The sequence below is a fragment of the Ascaphus truei genome, chromosome 1, assembly GCF_040206685.1.
Source record: "Ascaphus truei isolate aAscTru1 chromosome 1, aAscTru1.hap1, whole genome shotgun sequence".
NCBI classification, from domain to species: domain Eukaryota; kingdom Metazoa; phylum Chordata; class Amphibia; order Anura; family Ascaphidae; genus Ascaphus; species Ascaphus truei.
In genome coordinates this window covers 37645338-37666559 of record NC_134483.1, presented here as the reverse complement: position 1 = coordinate 37666559, position 21222 = coordinate 37645338, and the positions used below count along the sequence as shown (strand labels likewise).

General features: G+C 39.8%; 1 protein-coding gene across 1 annotated transcript in view; it reads right to left on the bottom strand.

Annotated features, from left to right (window-relative positions):
* DCC (DCC netrin 1 receptor) overlaps window positions 1–21222 on the bottom strand; it is an 837937-nt gene that overhangs the window by 223891 nt on the left and 592824 nt on the right. The window contains exon 8 of the mRNA XM_075586416.1: window positions 17933–18089. Within this exon, the coding sequence (XP_075442531.1) occupies window positions 17933–18089 (157 nt within the window). The remainder of the gene's footprint in view (window positions 1–17932; window positions 18090–21222) is intronic.

Here is a 21222-nt window from a genome sequence, read left to right as displayed (position 1 = left end):
TTTTCTTTTTAATAACCTAAAAATGTGAAACGGATTACGTCCCCACGGGCATTACAAGTAAATGAGGCCTGCCAAACTGGTGTCATCATTGTTCGCCCATCAGTAATATCCCATTGAGTAAGGAATTGGGTCTGCAAAACGCTGAAGACTGAAGTGTCAAAAGCTAAACGGGAAAAGCTACAATGTCACCGGTGTCAAGTTAGAATCGCCTTCGAAATATCCCCTACTGTATGAAGTCCTTTGTACGAAAAGAAAAAAAGTCAATTATCGGTTTCTATTTATAATGACTTGTATGATCTTCAAGAATGTCAATCAGCAACCCACAGAAAGCCTATTTGAGTTTAACTGGTACTGTGTAATGTTAGTATCTTGCCCCCTGAACAAGTGCTGCTCTTTTTTGTTCATGCTGTTTTAGTGTTAAAATCATGATTTTCTTCTTCATCTTTAAGGTTACAATTTACTATATATTGTGGAAAGTTGTTTGTTTGTTTGTTTGTTTGTTTGTTTGTCTGTTTGTCATGTTGCTGTGCAATTGGCCACCTCTTAAGATATCATTCCAAATGTTGGTTCCTGAGATCAAGGAGCAGGTTTTTGTTTTTGTTTATGTTTGGATACAATTTACAAATGACACCACTGATGACATCACAAATGATTGATGACATCATAACGTGACATGACTGATAACACCATAAATGACATGATCCCAACAGAGAGTTCACACAACCGTCAAGCTGCCACTTAATCTTGATCATTCTGAAAATCCAATTTGCAACAGTAGCAAAAATACAGGAGCCACCAAAGTTCTATTATAGGTGGAGTTGTCGTTTTAGCCGGGGATTTCGCACCAAGCATCTAAAAAAGGAAATGATCCATCTATAAATCTCAGCATTTTTTGGTTTCTTAGAATCCCGGAGCAATGCCCGGTACTTTCAGCTAGTAATTTATAAACTGCACTGTACTCTGGGAAGAGCTTCATTTTGACCTCCCGGGCATTTAATATTGTAAATGCTTATATCCCCTGAACCGAGCATCTGATTTTAAACATGAAGATAGCTTAGGAGGGGCAAAAATATATTTTAAGGTAAAAAAAATTGCAAAATAAACCCCCCAGCAGTTAGTGTGGCTTTAACTTGCTAGACGACTTCATATTTTTTACATATTACTCCTCTGTAACTTATTTAAGATTTTTATATTACTCCATCATTTAAATATTTGAACAGATACTTTTTCAGAGGAGAGTTAAACTTTCAATGGTTATATGCATCATACAATTATATTATTATCCTTTTCAGTTTTATTTTCATATAAAATTAAGCCACATTTCAAACCCTTGTACACTGATTTTAAGTAGTTTTTTTTTTTTCTAATGTCTCAGATCTTCATTATAATGGGTGGATTCCCGTTATCCTGTACCAATGCGATTTTCGCTCCCCCTCTCTGCTTAGCACAGGTTTCAGCATGGAATAATAAGCGGTGTTGAAGCTCTCTGGCAGTGTTATGTAAGCAATTCACAAAGCACCATTGTGGGCTTTACCTACCACAGATTTAGCCTATGCTATCATTTTCTCACTTTCTTAAACATTGTAATTCACTGAAAATCAAAAAGGAGGCAGCCTGGCTGAAGACTGCTGCTTCGTACCCAGGCAGATTGTAGACTAGGCCCTTGAAGGCATTGTATGTACATTCTTCATTATACAGCTTACAAAGTGAATGTAGATCACCTTACATAAGTGTAAAATGTAATGACACTGTTCCTGTGCGGCTCTTAGGTGAGCAACAAATGATGTTAAGTTATGTCAAATGCCTAATTAGCTTCTTCAGGGTGGAGGAGTCGTGCTAATGTTCCTCGCTGTGAGCTGAAGAATACCAGCACGAGGCATGTAAAGGGTTTTATAGGAAGAACATTATATTTCTTCTCTCTATTATCCTCCTTTTGTACATTAACAACTAGACTGTATTCTAAGACTAACAAAACAAGTAGTTATTGTCTTGATATTATCATATTACCGTTTATCCTTCACATTTTACCGTAATATGCTGTTCTCTTTTTCACTGTTAATACAAAATAACATAACTTCAGCTAAAAGCAATAAAAAAAAGGGTGTTTTCCTGACAATAGACAACAATTCGGGGGTTTTGTTTTGTTTTTTTAACTTTTATTTTTGGTTATAATTTCTGTAAAATACATTCACTGTGTGATTACTTTATGAACAAATCATTATGCAGCAAGGTGCGCTCTAGGACATTTGATCGTGGCTGATTCGCCACAAACACATTAACACCAGCGCTTTGCTGTGACTCACTCCGCTGCCGTGACCTGTAGCCGCCGGCTGCTTGATGCTAATGTAAGTGCCCTAAACCCTTATCCTAATATCCCCTATCCTAATCCCTTACCCTAATATCCCCTATCCTAAGCCCTTATCCTAATATCCCCTACCCTAAGCCTCTACCCTAATATACCCTACCCTACACTCTTACCCTAAACCCTTACCCTAATATCCCCTACCCTAAGCCCTTACCCTAATATCCCCTACCCTAAACCCTTACCCTAATATCCCCTACCCTAAACCCTTACCCTAATATCCCCCACCCTAAGCCCTTACCCTAATATCTCCTACCCTAAGCCCTTACCCTAACATCCCTTACCCTAACCCCTTACCCTAATATCCCCTACCCTAAACTCTTACCCTAAGCCCCTACCCTAATATCCCCTAACCTAAACCCTTACCCTAATATCCCCTACCCTAAGCCCTTACCCTAATATACCCTAAGCTCTTACCCTAATATCCCCTACCCTAAGCCCTTACCATAATATCCCCTACCTAAGCCCTTACCCTGATATCCCCTACCATAAACCATTATCCTAATATCCCTTACCCTAATCCCTTACCCTAATATCTGCTACCCTTAGCCCTTACCCTAATATCCCCTATCCTAAGCCCTTACCCTAATATCCCCTACCCTAATCCCTTGCCCTAATATCCCCTACCCTAAACCCTTACCCTAATATCCCCTACCTTAAACCGTTACCCTAACATCCCCTAACCTAATCCCTTACCCTAATACCCCTTAACCTAAGCCCTTACCCTAATATCCCCTACCCTAAGCCCTTACCCTAATATCCCGTACCCTAAGCCCTTACCCTAATATCCCCTACCCTAAGCATTAAAACCCCTAAAGTTAATATTCTACACTAACCGCTAAACTCCCTAAAATTAACCCCCTACCCCATGCGTTAAACTCTCTAAAGTTAACCCTTTATCCTAACCACTAAAACCCCTAAAGTTAACCCCTTATCCTAACCACTAAAACTTACCTTCTCCTAAAAGCAGCCAGCGTCGCATCGGCTGCGACGCACGGTCCCTTTGCGGAGAAACGGCCGTGACCAAATGTCCCATTCTGGCAAGGGTAAGCCTTAGATTATTAGAAATCCTAATAGAAAACTTCTAAAGTCAAAACAGAATACTGTATGTATCTGTACATGCCGTTATTAAAGGGGATTGAACTAACCATATTTCAGTGATAACACAAATTTGTCCATTCAGTTCTGTGAATCACCTTCTTTGTATTTCTCAATGTGTTTTACACAAGCTTGTTCATACTTAGTGGCATAGGCCCTTACTCGATATGTTGTGAACTCTTATCCCTGTGCTGGAGACGATTATACAGGTGCGCCGACGAGTATTCTAAAACTTGCCTTGGAAAATCTGGGGCTACCACCAACAAGACCCAGGTACATGCTGGGTACATGCTGAGTACATGCTGCAACATTTCAGTGACATTTCTGCAGAGACTAATGGCCCATCGGATTAACACAGCAGGGGTCCCTGGCAGTCCCATTCAGTTTGAATGGGACTGCCAGGGACCCCCGCTGTTAATCCGATGGGCCATTAGTCTGTCTGCAGAAATGTCACTGAAATGTTGCAGCATGTACCCAGGATGTACCTGGGTCTAGTTGGTGATAGCCCCAGATTTGTTTTAGAATACTCGTCGGCACTACAGTATGTATCATAAATTTGAATGTAGTTGAACTCTTCCCCAGAACTGGCAAGTGGCTGCACATCATTTTGAATCGGAGCTGTATATTGAAGAAAAAAATTGAATTTATGTTCACCAGGTTCAATCTTGTGTTTTATTCTAGTCTTTTTAAGGCACTTGTATTCTTTATTGATGCAGTACTCCCAAATGTAATAAAGAATACACCATCACACAACTTTTCAGAAAGAATGCATTTACTCAATACACTCTGCCCACGTATGAAATCATTTATTACAAAAGATTTGAATACACAATTGTGAGCAATCCACAGACTGGAACTGGCTATTGTTCTGTGTGTCTGTATTGTATTTGTAGCCCTGATGAAGGTCATAAAAGTGTGATATATTTAAATATATTTGCTATAAAAATAATAATGTACAGTAGAGGCAACGTTTATTCTAACATTTGCTGTAAACTAGCCGGGTTACATTCTGGGTATGTGCTGGGTATGTTCTGGGCTAGTTTGAGGCACGTTTAAGGTATTTCTGCATTGACTAACGACCCATAGGATTAACACAGCAGGGATCCCTGGCAGTCCAATTCAGTTTGAATGGGACTGCCAGGGACTCCCGCTGTTAATCTGATAGGCCATTAATCAATGCAGAAATGCTGGGGCTAGTTTAAGGAAAGTTTAAGGCATGTATTCAGAATGTACCTGGGTGTTTCCTGGGTTTTTTGGGGAATTGCCACTGGTTTTTGTTCGAATAAGAGTTGCCTCTACTGTACTATTCATTGTTGGACTGAAAATAATGAATGCACATAAGTACTCTCCTCACATGGGCTTCTTTCTTTAGATCACATGAAAATTAGAACACAGATTAAGTTATATTATTATCTATTTTACTGGCATCATCTAATAAGAATACAGCACCAAGTAAGGGGACAACTTACTGTAAGACAGCTATGAAAGAGGAAGGAATTGATCTGAGAGGGAACATAGAGCTAATAAACCAAAGTACAATACCCAGTCTTAGTCATAACAGATCAGGTACAGGTGTAGCAGGACTCGGTGTCTACGGCACTGCAGTCAAAGAAGCAAAAGTCTGCGGCGCCGGAGACAGTGTCTTCAGTGATCCCACAGCGTCAATGTGGCAGCAGAGACAGTAAGGTTGGCTACTTCTGTGTATATACATTAGTTTTTGTTCAGTCTATAGGCATATATTTATCAGCCCATCTAAACTAGATTATCAAATGGTATTCATTCTGAGCTAGTCTTGTGGTAAGGGAATGTTTGGGTTAAAAGTACCTTAAGTGGGTATGCTATACTAAAATAAATATAATAACACTATAAAAGAGAGGCATATACCAACCTACCATGTCCTATTCATGCGTACTCATATACTTGGGATACATCCTCTCATCTGGAAAGCCTTTATTGCTGCTGACCTTGGTAACTAATCTGGGATCCAACTGAGCCATCTGACTCGAGAACATCCCATCGCTTAGTCAACTGTTTCCTTTACCAATACTTCCATTCCTTGAAACTGTGACAATCTGCTTAAAATATCCCATAACCATGACCTGAATATTTTCTTATAAACTCTGCAGGCAAAGTGCCTCCCCAGTTTGACTTTATACATCCACTGTGCCTTCATTTCTCTCATATGAGCTTGACAGGCTAGTTACACAAGTGCCAGTCCACCCATCAGCTATATGAGCAGGATACAAGTGAACGTGCAGAACCGGTGGGGATGCCGCGTAGCAATTGGATATATGGTATTATCAATTATAATGATCAATTAAATTTGATGATCTGGGGTATTGTATTATAAATGAAACTTGATGACTTCAGCATTGGCAAAAGCCTGGTACCGTATGTATAATAAGGTTGAAATGACTTACACATAGGTAACTGATTTGACTTGACATTAAAATTGTTTCAAATAGGGCAACAAAATCTGGAGGGGAGGGAACGTGTTTCTTTTTATTACGGCAGCAAGCTTAGACATAGAACAAAGTCGTGATTATACACAGGAAATGTAACTTAGAATGGCCATTGTTTCTTATTTTTAGTCCAATCTGTTTTACAGCAAAGAGAAGAGTTAATATGTGCTTTCATGTCCGTGTGCCAAATAGTTTTGCATCAGCTAAATAGACTTTTACTGTCACACGTGAGCCATACGGTAATACTGCACTGGCTAGAGAGCCTAACGTCTCTAGGTTTAAACAATAAAATAAACTTTACCTGACACATTTGCTACAGCTGCAGAGCTACATGGCTCTTAAGTTGTTTCTCTTCATTGTACTGTACTGTTTATTGCATGCTAACACCTCGTGTACTACAGTACGTGTCTATATATGTTAGCTCTCAATCAAGAGAGTTAGAATTGTGACCTCACTTTTATTCTGCATTTTTAGGCAGTGTCAGATATGCCAGTTACATAATGAAAAATCCCCCTATTAGTGTCAGATATGCCAGTTACATAATGAAAAATCCCCCCATTAATGCCGTAAGTTAAATCACTCTTACTTATTTGTACTGGTACAGGAGTTATTGAAAAGTATGATTGCAAACTATCAATAATTTGCAGAGATTTCGTACTAAGTAAAATCCTTGGTTATACATGTTGCACCATCTTATTAGAACAAGAAAGTAAATATCTATGGTTTGTAAAAAAGCTGAAAAATGTGGCTGGGTTGCAAACGTTGTTCCATTGAAAATAAGTAATGGAGTTGCACTTCAAGTTAACTCTGTAAACGACACTGAGTTTGAAGCAGGGGAACCTGGTTCAAATCCCGGTGTCAGCTCCTTGTGATCTTGGGCAAGTCACTTTATCTCCCTGTGCCTCGGGTACAAAAATATAGATTGTAAGCTCTACGGGGCAGGGACTGTGTCTGTAATATTTCTATGTGCTACGCATCGTGCACAATACTGTCATTGTGAAGCGCTTTAAAGTCCATTTGGAGAAAAGCGCTACATGAAATAGCTATTAATATAATTGTGCTAACAGTAAATATGGCATATCTCAGATATTTGCTTTCCCCTTCCAAAGTTGAAGTTGTGTTCGATACCGACACCTTCGAAAAAATCATACGAATGCAACAATGAGAGTAGTATTATTCTAGGGGTTATAGGAGAGCTATAGGGTATTTTATACTCTCAGATTGATGTGTGCTTAAAATAATTCTCTCCCCCAGCCTTAAATGTCACGAAAGATTGATAAGTGGGAGATAAGACCCACCCACCAAAGGTTGGCCTGTGATTGTCACAGGGGCAAAGTTTTGAGCATTAAAACAATGCATTTGAGTATCCGAAGCCGAATTCAACATAAAGGGATATTATCGCCATACCACGTGCATTTTCATATCTTTAACTTCAAGACCTCTTTGAAGGGATCCAATATTGTTTGTTGATAACATTAGGTTCTCTGTTTTATTATTTGTGAAACTGCCTACATTTATATATTATATGATTTTATAACATTTATTTTCTGTAAACAAGCACTGTAAACTTTTTGTAGATTAAATCTAAAATGTAATAACTACAGTACTGTCTTTGGGCTTTTCTCTTTCGAAGAGATTAACCACATTTTCGGACCCATTTTGCTACATTGGGTTATTGTGTTCATTAAAATCTGTTTTCAGTAAACTGGGGACCAAGTACCAGTAAGGGTAAGACCTTAAATTATTGCTGGTGGTGGAAGCATAATTGATATTTAGTGTGACGGTTTTGGGGAGTTGGATGTTTTAACCCCTTTCACATACACAAATCACGTTTTATCATATGCAGGATTTCTGTCAAACTTGCTCTTTTTTCGGTAAGCTTTTTCGGTCTTAGTCACCAAGACCCTAAGTAGAGCATGAAACTAGACACTAGAACACAGTCTATACTGCCCTATAAGTTATGTACCAATGCCCCTGCTCTAGAATATATCCTGATTGATGGAGAGTAGGTCCCTGGCTTGCAGAATAGCTGTCAATCACTATTAAAATTATAGCAGCAGGTGGCATTTATTGCTTTTTTTGTTATAGGAGTGAAGCAGGGGGTCTCTGGACCTAAAACCCATTTCATGTAAGCTCTGGGGACCCCATTCTTCCAGTGATACTTACATCTGTAGGGGATGCCAGTATCTCTGTGGAGTTTAAATGTCCTGGTCTTTTGGGCCAATAGGAAGTCACAAGGGATGATGTCATGGTTTCCTACTGGCCCGCGTGAGGCAAGACATTTAAACGCCACCATTTAATTAGGCACATAAGCTCCCTGGCTGCAGAGATACCAGCACCCCCTACAGAGGTAAGTGTCTCAGAAAGCAGGGGGTCCCCAGAGTTGAAATGGATGGGGTTCATCTCAGAAGACCCCTGCTTCAATCCAATAACAAACCAAAAAAAGCCAGCAATACACCATGGACTACTGCTTTAAGACATCCTCACCATAAAATGCAGTGCTATTGTGCTGTGGAGCCTTGTAGGTTGCAATTTCTTAAACACAGCTCTGACATAAAAATGCACATGCAATGGGCACTCACTGAGACCGCAGTCCTCCACCCCTCCTTGTAGTTAGTATATGATTATGTACCTTTCAGAGCCCCTCTATGCTATCTCTTCCTGTGACAAACAGTTATAATGCAAACTTGGGGGACTTATTCTAGTAGCTTATAGTAGCTTTGGCATGTTCACAAGAAGTAGAATGAAATGTGAGAAAAAAATGTATTCTCTATTGCAAATCATTTCTTCTAAATGGCTTCCAAAAAACGTGAGACACCCCGCATGGTTTTACAGCCAATCCGCCCGGATTGTACTTGCATTAGAAGAGGAATGACCAGAGGTAGTGCTAACTCCATCCCGGTCTGATGCATTGGTTTTGCTCTCCCATATTTTAGGCTCGGGATGTAACTCGCAATACCAATCTCACCACTCTTTAGGTGGTGTTGAAACCGCTTAAAAAATAGCAGATTAGACGCAGTTTGTACATGCGATAAGGGCTTACAGAATAGCAAAGCATTTCAATCCGCTTGTGGAGGGCACTTTAAAAGCGATTTGTCACACTTCGGAGCTATAGGTACTACAATAGGCCCCGTGGACTGAGGCGCAACTTAAGATTTGCACACCCTAAATATAGCATTTTTTTGTGTTATTGTGCTCTATTTTTAATATAGAAAGTTCTAATCAACATATCCAGTGTCCATTAAAGTTTTTCACATTAACAAGATTAAGAGATCAGAGTCAAACTGAGAGTACATCACTCCTCACTGTTCCTTTGAGGCTGTAGACCCTCTTTTACTTCCACCAGGTCTTCATCTGTAGTGCGACCCCCTTCTGCCTTTTCCGCATTCGTATGGACCCCCTCTCCCTTCTCCTCAATGCCCCAAGGCCATGCCCTCTCCCACCTACCCAGTTTGAAAGAATAAGAGAAATTCTAAGTACAGGGATGTACTGTACATGGTCTCAATATGTTAACCAGAGAAGTGGGCCTGTAAATCCAATAGGTTTCATGTCGTACTGAAATACAGGATAAGGTCAGCATTCCCGAAGAGTATATCAAAGCACCGGCATGAATCGAAAGTCCGCAGCAGATCTGAAGAATTAGGGGAGTGAGAGAAGTCTTTCTCTGGATATTTCTTAGTAGTACTGTCATGTTATAGTTATCCTTAACAAGTACGGTGTGCAGATGTTTTCGGGGCTCTCCAAAAAAAGTAGTAAGTGGCTCTGCACCCCACACAGCTGCTGTGGGTTTTATAAGTATTTGTGAGGTTCATTGTTTTTTATTTAGCCCATGTAAGGGAGTTTCCCTGCCTTTGGCACAAGTCGGCTGACCACCGTCTCCCCCACCTATTTCCTTATTGTTTAGCGCGGGGAGGTGCCAGCATGGTCCGAATAGGGTGGCAGGAGTGCTCCTGTGGCCAACAGCGGTTGGCAGGGTCGCAAAGGGAAAGTGGGTGGGGTTGGGTTTGAATAGTTACAATTCTGATGAATAGTGATAGAAGAAAAAAGTGAATTGCGCTCTAAAAAATGTGTTAATGTGCTCTTAGTGATATTGATAATACAAATAAGATAACCTGTTTACAATATGAGAGGTTTATGCTGCTGCGCTCGTGGTACCGCTCCACAACCAAACTAATGCAAAAACAAAGAAAGAGAGTGACTCACTCGCGCACGACGCTGACGCCGCCCGATGACGTCACAGATGTGCGTCTAGCGTTCTCCGAGCAAGCGGCTGACGGTGAGGTTCCCTGCAGCGGCATACATAGCCGAATCATCCTCCGCCCCGTGTGGCGTTTTGAAGCTGGTGTGCAGAGGGCTGGATACAGTTGATAGGACTTTCCACCGTAACACTCGGTATCGGAGTGTTCTCTTCATCTGGAGTGGCAGTTCCCCTGCGGTGACGACTGCTGTACCCTGCATGCTGTTCCACGAGACCTGTGAGAAGCCAGCTAACCTAGAAGTCCTGTACCCTGAGCACAGATTGGTAACATGTCCATAACATGTTCTGCTTAAATCTAACTATATTGATGTACGTGTGATACTCACCAGTTTACCAATACAATTTTGTTTAAATATTGCACAATGAGGTTTTTTGCGCTGTCTCTTTCTTTGTTAATTCTGATGAATGCATTCCCTCTTACCATCCCATTAATGAGTTTCCATATCTAGTTCTTATGTATTGTTCTATTTGATGGTTTATTTTAAGTTTCTACAGTGTTGTGTAAGTGTATATGTTTTAAATAAAAAATCTTAATTTATTGTCACTGAGCAGTATTTTGGATTTGACTGGGGTCTATTTCTTTACCAATTGGTTGGTGCTTGCCTGGGTTAGGTTGGCATTCAAAACCTTTGTAGAGTTACGTTTTGTTAAGGCTTCCTTACTCATTTGAAGGATATATTTATATATTGTACATTGGCTTATGGCACTGTTTGGATGCATGTTGATTTTTCATTATTACGTATTCTGTTTTATTAATAAAGCTTTGGCTACACCCATGGATTTAAAATGTCTGTGTGTTATGTATTCATTTAATTATTTATCAGGCAGGTTGCTGGGTGTGTCCTCTGCAGCCTTGTAATATTGGTCATCACTAAAATATAGCCCCACCATATCAACAAACATATGTAAGGATAATTTTATTTGGTTCTTTCATCAAAGTTACCAATGGCTATCTTACACAGCAGACAACCAGTAAATGTTATTGAGGCCAAACACTTTTTTGAATACTTTAGGGGATATGCATCAAATATCGCAAAACCTGGGCAAATTGCTTAATTTTTTTACTCTGTGTGACTGCGTCGGTGTATCAAGTTACTGTGCTCTATTTTTTGTTCCCGTTATGAGCAGTTTGGGGGGGGGGGGGTGGCCATAGGAGTGGTTCAATTAATAAGGACACTTACTCTATAAAGTCGAGCCTGGTTCAATTCCCGGTGTCGGCTCCTTGTGACTTTGGACAAGTCACTTTATCTCCCTGTGCCTCAGGCACCAAAAGCACATAGATTATAAGCTCATCTGGGCAGGAACTGTCTGTGAAAATACTACAGCAAGTGCTGTGGTACGTACTGTACACTATATTGTAATAGTGAAGCGCTTTGAGTCCCATTGGGAGAAAAGCGCTATATGAAATAAAGTTGTTTTATAGGAAGAGTTAGAGTGGGAGAGAGTTATCACAATATTATAATGAGCTGTAGCAACATTTGAGTCTATAACTGGTGCAGTTTGCCTCTCTCTTTGCGTCTGACAAGTTTAGGTGCGATTCTGCTTCAAGATCTGCCCCAAATACAGTATAGGAAGGAAGATGTATGCATGTGTTGCTGGGTGCAAATAGATGCAGGTGCTCCATGTTTGCTGCCTGCTTGGCGCTAATTGCACAATTTTTGATACATATGACCCAATGCCCCAAAGATATGAAAGCGCGAGCCGCGGTGTCACGCCCGAGTCAGTGATATCTGCTATTGACTTTAATGGCAGATGTCGCCGATTCAGGTGAGATACAGCAGATCGCGCGTTGATGACTCTTGGGCAATGTATTCTACAATACATCTTATTTTTTCAGCTAAAACTTCTAAACAGTCCTTGGCATTTGTAAAAACGAGTGGATTATTTACATTTTTAGTTCATTAACACAATGATTGCCAGGTTCAGTGGCCAAACGAACTATTTTACTCTTACTGCTGAATAGCTTCGAAGAGCCGATGTATAATCAGCGGTATTGGTGAACAGAACATCCTTTCACCGCTGGCACGAGTAATGTGGTATATAAAATTGTCTAACGCCCCCAGTGCAAGGATTGTTTACATTCTGTGTTTTGTTTTTTTTTGTTGTATGGTGAAGCTAATTAGCTTCTTTTGTTACTATTACTTACTCGTTAGCAATTTCAATTTTACAGCTTCTATTAGTAGCAAGCTAATAATACAGTTATACTGCCATTAATAGCACACAGCTAATTAAGCCTTTCAGTGATATACAGTAGCTGGTAGTGGCCTGTTTAAAGCCCCGATCCAACATAGCCAGGCAATAAACAACCTTTTGGTAAATAATGTAGCTATTTTATTGGCTTGTTTAAACTCATCTAACAATGCTAAAAGCTAATATTGTCAAGCTTTTATTTTTTTAGAAATGAATTAAAAATTGCAATTTTTAGGGGGTCCTGTATGTTTTATGTTTTCTTCACCCCCTAGCCCTCCCTGCTCTTGTCAGAAAGCTAATAAAGAAAAGAGGAAGGGTACAGGGAGTTTTTTGCTTGTGCAAACTCATTTTTTTTTAAACCAGTGATATCACAGTAAAGGGAGAAACCACATGACAATTCTACCCATGCCGAATCTCAACTAACCCGGTTTACTTATACAGTAGTTATCTGATTTTGTTAAAAAAAAAAGAAAAAGGCATTTATGAGCCAGATGTACAGATGTAGCAGCCGTTATTGCAGCCGCTGGCGCGGTGTAGCAGGACACGCGCGCGCACACACACACACACACACACACACACACACACACACACACACACACACACACACACACACACACACACACACACACACAAGAAGCCAGCGAGGCAGATACCATTGTGTTTTAATTAGCAACATGTGAAAAAGGGGTGGCTAATGCAGTATTGCATCTGCTGGCATGCGCCTGTTACATCTGTAACACGTTAACCATTACAGTGCCTGGTGTGTCAAAGGACTTGGCATGTCGTAGGAGCTTGTGATGCACCTGGAACGTGAGGGGAAATTTCTAATTTTCTGGGGCAAGAGTGGCCATCTCTAGTTCTCACGGGCCACCAACAGGTCAGGTTTTAAGTATATCCCTGCTTCAGCACAGGTTGCTCCGTGACTAGGACTGAGCCACCTGTTCTGAAGCAGGGATATCCTTAAAACCTGACCTGTTGGTGTTCTTGAGGACTGGAGTTCGCCACCCCTATTCTAGTGAGTGACCACTTCCAGCAACCCAAGCGTCCCTGCAGGAGTGGTTACATGACGCAGACATGCCAGGGGTCCGGCAGCACTCTATGGGTTAAACATGTCACTGCCATTAGTACATTTTGGTCCTAGGAGGGACTAATTCACCTTTTCATTGTCCGTAGTAATATCAGGTTAAGGAATTGTTAGTGTTACATGATGGGACCTGGTAATATGTCCGATGCGCATGTCCTACCACATTGCTGTGAGTGAACTGATTTTAGCTCGTGTGAAAAAAAACCTTTCCTATTTACAATATGGAGCCCGCGCTGACCCTTTTTGTTTTATATATAATATATATATATTATATTACTATGCCCCAGGCTTCATATACTATATCTCGCTTACGAGCACATTCATATGTCTTAGACAGGTCTATAACCCTGCTTTTCGCCATTGTCACCTAGCATACAGTGCTTCCAAGGCAGCAAGGGATTCTGGGAAATGACATGCAAATGAGCACACAGTACTGTGTGTGTATATATATATATATATATATATATATATATATATATATATATATATATATATATATATATATATACACAGATAGATTTTACCAGATGGGAGTCCGGAAAAAAACGAGACAGCACACAGCCAAGGAAATCCAGAAGTACTGTATTCAATTTTGCATGGCACCACATACAATGTGGAGCCATGCAAAATTGAATACAGTACTTCTGGATTTCCTTGGCTGTGTGCTGTCTCGTTTTTTCCCGGACTCCCATCTGGTAAAATCTATCTGTGTATATGTGCATAAGGGACAAGCATCAGCATATGTTCTGTTTACAGTGTGCCAACTGAGTTTCATTTTTTTCATATATATATATATATATATATATATATATATATATATATATATATATATACACACACCGTATATAGTTTGCAACATAATATTGTGATTTTAACCCCTTTACTACTATAGAGGCAGCAAAGAGGTTAACTTTGATAGCTTTTATGGACATATCCACAAGCTAAGTGGCTTATTGATCTACTGTAACTGGTAATTAATATATGCACATCATTGTCAAGTGATATATACATCATTCTATATTATATTTACTGATTGTTTTTAAAGAAACACCTACTAATAGCCAGTTTGTGCATACATAACATGTTACAGACAGTCCTCTTGTTTCTTTGTTCATCACTCCAACAGATTTATAACCAGTTTAGCAACAGCCGTGTAATCTGTGATTTTTATCCGGACATGAACAGTGAAAAAAGAATAGTTGGTCTTTAGCATCTGTGCATATTTCTGCAATTAATTTAGTGTCAGACATAAAAGGGTTGACCTGTAATTATTCAAACTGGCATTAGCTTCAGCTGTGCAACCGAAATAATACATGCAACCAATAATACTTTTTAGCATTGCCATATTTTTCATTGTATGCAGAATACATCATTAATATTCCCAGGCAGGCTGAACTGCTGACGTTACGGAAAGTCCTATTAACTGGCTATAGAAATAGATTATTGTACCAAATATGTTGCCTCCGTTTCCATTTGAAAAGTTATTTTGCTCACTGTATATTTGAATCAACATTTGCAATCATTTGTCCCATTTAAAATTCAAATTTTAATTTTTTTTTATTACTAGCAATTTTAAAAGGAGCAATCCGAGCTATATACTGTGTGTGTTTTTTTTTAATAAATCAGTTCTGTAGTATTAGATAATACTTTCTACATTTTTTATTTTATTTAACTGTTAATACAATTTTTAATGAGATTTAATATACTGAGCTTCCTTTGATTTCTATAGCAGGCTTCAGCACACTTCCCCAGCAGTGCAAGATCTTTGTAACACTTTGCTGTTTGTGATCATATGTTGCCAATATTACCAGCAGTTTGAGCTGCAAACTGATACAATAGATATGTTACCTTGGTAAAACAAGAATACAGTATAGCTGCTGAGTTACACTGACTGAAAGATTGATTGAAGCTGAAAGGTGGCCATTTAGTGAACCCTGGGAAGCTGGATAATTGCTGTTCGATCACGGGAGAACAAATTAATCAGCAGCTTACAGTAGGTAATTACTTTTCAATAAAGGTAATGAAACGCGGCATACATTAAAACAAACAAAACAAATATTATATATATTTTTTAAGTGCCGCTTGGATCCCTTCTTTAACTTTTTATATAATATCCAGTTCCAAAAACAGGAATGGGAACTTACAGCAGCAGTTCCCTCTGTGCCCCCCTTTTATTAACATGTGTAGGAAGCAGGGGGTTCCCAGAGCTGAACCGCATTCATTTCTGCTCCTGGGACCCCCAGCTTCCTGAGATACGTACTGGGGGTGCTGCTAGTTTTCAAGAAGGTTTATATCCCAGTGTCACAGGGGCCAATAGGTGGGGACAGTACCCTCAGCTCCTTCCCCGGCATGCACAGTATCTCAGAGACCAGCGGGTTCCCAGCGCTGAAATGAACGTGGCTCAGCTCCAGGGACCCCCAACTTCCTAGGCATGTTAAATAGAAAAGAGGGTGGGGTGCAAAATAAGAACACAGGGTCAGAGGAACTGCTCCTGTAAAGCAGCTGTTCCCCAACCTGTCCAATTTTCTGTAACACCCATTTTTTTTTTACAAGGATGTGAGCCAGGGAGTTCCCCGAGCAGATACACCCTATTTTCAGCTGTGGGGACCATTAACTCCTGAGATAATAACCACTGAAGGTAGAGCACCGCATCTAGGGGAAACAAAATGGCGGTTTCAATCTCCCACCTCACCCAGGCCAATGCCGCAACATCATCTGATTTAAATGCCAGGACGTACTGGCGATAATTTTACCAGTAAGAATCTCGGTATCTCTGGACCCTGGGGAGAAGTGAAGGGGGGGGGGGGGAGGGCGGTCTCCAGAGCTGAAAATAACACGGTTTAGCCAATAGAGAGAGATTAATAGAATATACAAGAAAATTACAAAACTAATTACATTTCAGGGGGTAGTCAGGAATTCAATAGTACCACAAGCAATCTTGAACTCGTCATTGTAGTAAACAGCAGTGTTCCACTGAGGTGCTTATTCTATGTCCGCAGAAGCAGCCAATCAGCCTGTTCTCGGCAGCTGTGGCCCATAGACTCGAATAGAGAAACAGCCCAATCTGCCGCTTCAGTGAATATAGGAGAAGCCGTTAGTAGGGAAAACAGAAACACCAATACACTAGGTAGAATCTGTGGTCTAATAGGAACTGGTCTTTGAAGTGGTAACTCCAAGTTCTAGGCCCATTATTAACCAACTGTGATCCTAACCATGTGCATTTATGTCCCTTTAACTCAAGCGCTAGATTCAGATCATCAACTGCTAAGGCACGGGGTGGCCAACGTCAGGCCTCAAGGACCACTAACAGGTCAGGTTTTCAGGATATCCGTGCTTCAGCACAGGTGGTTCAATCAGTGCCTCGGTCAACGACTGAGTCACTGATTGAGCCACCTGTGCTGAAGCACGGTTTTCCTGAAAACCTGACCTCTTGGTGGTCTTGAGGACTGGAGTTGGCCATCCTGTGCTAAGGGAACGAATTACAGTAAGTGTGCTAGCCGTTGCATTGCACAGTTGCTTGCAGTATCGGCACTGCATATCAATATGTTTTTTGTTAAACATTTTGGGGGGATCGCTGAAGATGGCTACCAGCATGAAATGTCTCAAACCCGTTTCATTCCTCTATAATCAGATATGGACCCCCACCAAATAAACCTGTTTACGTGACATGTTCCATGGTATCTACAGCAGGACCTTCCAAATACAACATAAAAATGTATTTCTTACATTGCAACACAGACATTAAAATAATGAAGAATGTGCTACAGGGTTTGTTTTCACACCTTATTACACGTCCATTATGCCCTTGCAAATTCTATTTGCATTATTTGCTAGGAAAGAGATGTTATCCCCTTATTGTTATCATGTAACACCTGACATATGTACTGTTAGAAATTGTAAAAAAAAAAAACAATGTATTTTCTCTTAAGAAACAATTGAACTGCTGTTTGATAATTAAATGTGCATAAAATGACTTCAGAAGGAAATATCAAAAAAGCTGAGCATTTTTAAGCTTTAGGATTTATTTTGATGTAATATCTCTGCAGTTTGTCCCTTTTAAAACAGCAATCCCCCTACTGGTATTTTTCAATATATTTATTATTTTCATTGGATTTGAACCGGGAGTCTCCCAGGGCTTAGCCGTGTTATTTATAGTTTTGGGACCTCGTGATTCAAAATATGTTTACCCGTTGGTAGCCAGTAATCTGCTTCCCATTCAGGAAATCAAAATGGCTGCAAAATCGTCCATGATCCTGTGGGCCAACAGGAAGCTGTAACATGGGAGATGATGTTCAGGCTTCCTATTGGATAACCCTGGTGGCCATCTTTTGCATGCCACTAAGATAACCGGCAACTTAAAAAGTAAATATCTCTTAAGCCAGAGGGTATCAGAAGCTAACAATAGTGCAGTTTTGCAGCTTAAAACAACTGTTGTACAAGAGAATAGATGATATTATTTAGATTTCCAAAACTCTTACCTGTGAGCACCTTCCTTGGAGAAGTAGACGGTGTACGCCTGTATATTTCCTCTTGTTTCTACAGGTGGACGCCAGCTGAGACGCACAAATCGACTGGAAACCAAGACAGGGACCACATCTCGGGGAGCAGAGGGGAGGATGCTGGAACTGGGTATAGCTGGAGGGGAAGGTGCGGATGCAGTCAGAGGAGAGGTTGTGGATTCAGTTACAGAGGTTGGTGATACAGGGGTAAGGGGCACGGTGGGAAAAAGGATAGCAGGAAAGGCTGATTTTTTTAAATTTTATTTTTATTTATTTTTTAAACAGAGGGCCAGGCAAATATGGAGCATGAAAAGACGTAGGTTAAAAAAAAAGAAAGAAAAGAAATCTGACAGTAAATACATATACAAATATTTTTCTGTTAATCTGTCTCTAGAAACAATTGATTTCTTTCAAATACATTGAGAAATAAATTGGATAACAGAAAGTAGGGTGGCAGAGAAAGCAGGGCTTACAATTTAGTTGATACTGTACAAAAACAATGTTACTGTATTGGACTGAATATAGTACGGCCTCGCACATAATACGATCCTAAAGTTTTGAAGGTGTTCTACATGAAAATAAAAGGTGTTAGGCTGCGCATATAATACGAGTACAGTTTTCGTAAGGACATTTTTTAGGAAAAAAACATAGCACTCTATGCACGGCCAATACGGTAATGGGGTGTTGTCAAACTCACAGCAATTTATTTAGGTTGTGAAGTGACAATATTTGATAACAGCAGTGGCAACCAAAGAAGTCATTACGCTGATACAGTAGGATCTTTGTTTTTTTTAGGGCTTGACAATCGCATATTGAATTCAAATTTGCTTCCGAGTTTTAAAAAAAATGTTTACTAAACGGTGGTACGCTATAATGGCAATGAGGGCATTTTAGGGTCCATTCAAATGACTTGGACTTAAGTCATATCACTGTTTAGTCAATATGGCCTTATATGTTTAATCGTCTACATAATCTTGTAGTGAATTTAGATTGTAAACTCTTTGGAGCAGGGACTCCATTTCTCTGATGTTATTTTTATGTCTCAAGCACTTATTCTCACTATGTGTTACATTATTCTGTCACGTGTATTACTGCTGTGAAGTGCTACTGTATATACTTGTATGGCGCTATATATATAAAGACATACATACATATGTATTTTAACAAAAATCTCAGGTGATAAAGAATGGCTGTATGTTACGTATTAAAAAAGGATGACTTTGTGTTTCTGTCCACTAATTGCACATTTCCATTTCAAATGTTTATTATTCAGTTAATCCAACCATCCAGGGAAAAGTGGAACTCCTAATGAAATTCTTGAGATACTATATTTTAAATGATCTGTGCTCCTCAGGCATTTTCTATAAAACAGCCTCACATGGACATTTAATTTACATTTGACTCAACCTCATCAGTGCTGGACAGACATCAAAGCATTTCTGTATAAGGTGACCCCTCCAGCACAGCCAAGGTTAAGATGAGATTAGGATATTTCATGGTCAAATTGAACTCACATTATTGGAATATCATATGTACAGACAATATATCGCTATCCAAAAAATGAGTTACTAAAGCAATAACTCTACTTGTGAAGGGTGACATATTTAGTGTTATAGTAATAGATAAGAGGCATGATGAAGTCTAAAGGATATATGTTCCAGGGAGATTTATTATCTGACTAGTAATATTGCTCCCGTTAAATATTCTAAATATTAAAAAAAAATAGCTATTTACACTACCTGTCATTACATAAACAATCATTTGCAGGCTCAGTTGTGCATCACAGCTGTTGGCTCTTTGCCACAATCAGAAAATCATAGAGCCATCATTGTATAAGGTACAGTATTACCTAGTGCACTTGGATTTAATTAGTTTCCCAGCAGCAGCTGTCACTAAAGTACAAGTCAAGCTGGAAATCTCCATCCCCGTCTTTGAGCACATCCTCCTCTTAAGAGGAAACTCCCACTGTGTATTACTCCAAAGGGCTGCAGTAATTATTCCATTGCGTTTCTTGTGCTGCTCAATATTTGCAAAGTTTCCTGAACCCAGACCAGCTTGTACTTTATACCCTCATCCTACAAACTACATACACTGAGATCAAGCTGGGAAATATCAACACTAATGCCTATTCCAAACAAAGTCGTCTTCTGAAATAGAAATCTAGGTTTGACGATCAAACCCTCTTTTGAATCTAAGTCTACTGGATTTCCAAACCTAAGATTAGCTTTGTCGTTATTTCAAATGGTTCACAAATACAGAGGCAGACATCAACTCTTACTGATTTTCTGTGAGTCTCATTGATTTGGAGTCAACCTCACTGTTTGTTTAGCATAAGCTGCCCTGCAGTCTTCACTGGCGTCTCAGTGATAAAAAAAGAAATCAATACCTTCCATTGAAATTCAATTTTTTTTGATCTGAAAACCCTGAAATCGCACGGATTTGGTTCTTTGTAGGTGGAGGTCTTTGCACTGTAGCTTACAATGAGCGAGCCTCTGCAATTTGTCCCACCGTATTTATATCCTGCTCATTCAGTTCTCATCTTAATCTGGAAATTAGCAATCATCCTCTCTTACCGTGCAAGGCCTAAATATGTCGCTGAATCTCACAGACATGTAACTGTTACCATGACCACAGTTTCCTTATCTGTTGTCATGGAAAAGCAAAGGCAGAAATACGCATCGGTTCAGCTGTGCTAAAAGATTTAGGATGTTGCAATTATACTAAAAGCTCGCTGCTTTCCTTTCAAACTAAAGCGTTTTTGTAACTTTCTAAATATAGTTTTCAGAGAAGGGTGGGTCGCCGTGTTGGGCCGTTTGTCCAGGTAGTAACACAAAAAGGAGAGGGAGTAGGGGGTATCATACTGCACACAGTACTCCCTCTTCCGCCTTTGTTACTACACATGTCGTTTTGAAAGCCCCAATTCAATCTTTTCGGACTTTGCGTGCAGAATTGATTAAATCTCTACCCACGACACAACAGGCTCATGGATGCTCAATACTCAAGGTGATCGTTTTTGTTTCCCATCTTGATATTATTTATAAAATAAAGGAGCAGCCTTTCTGTATGTGATGATGCAAACTAAATGCCAGGAATGAGGCACACTGGGAAATCATGAAAAAATAACCAACTTAGACTCCTGTAACACCTTGAAAGCACTGTACATACGTAATGGTCCATCACGTTCTATTGCCATGTGTATTGCTATTGACAAATGCAGTGCATGCATGGAAGAAAATGTGACCTCACTATCCATCTTTCTATTATTATTA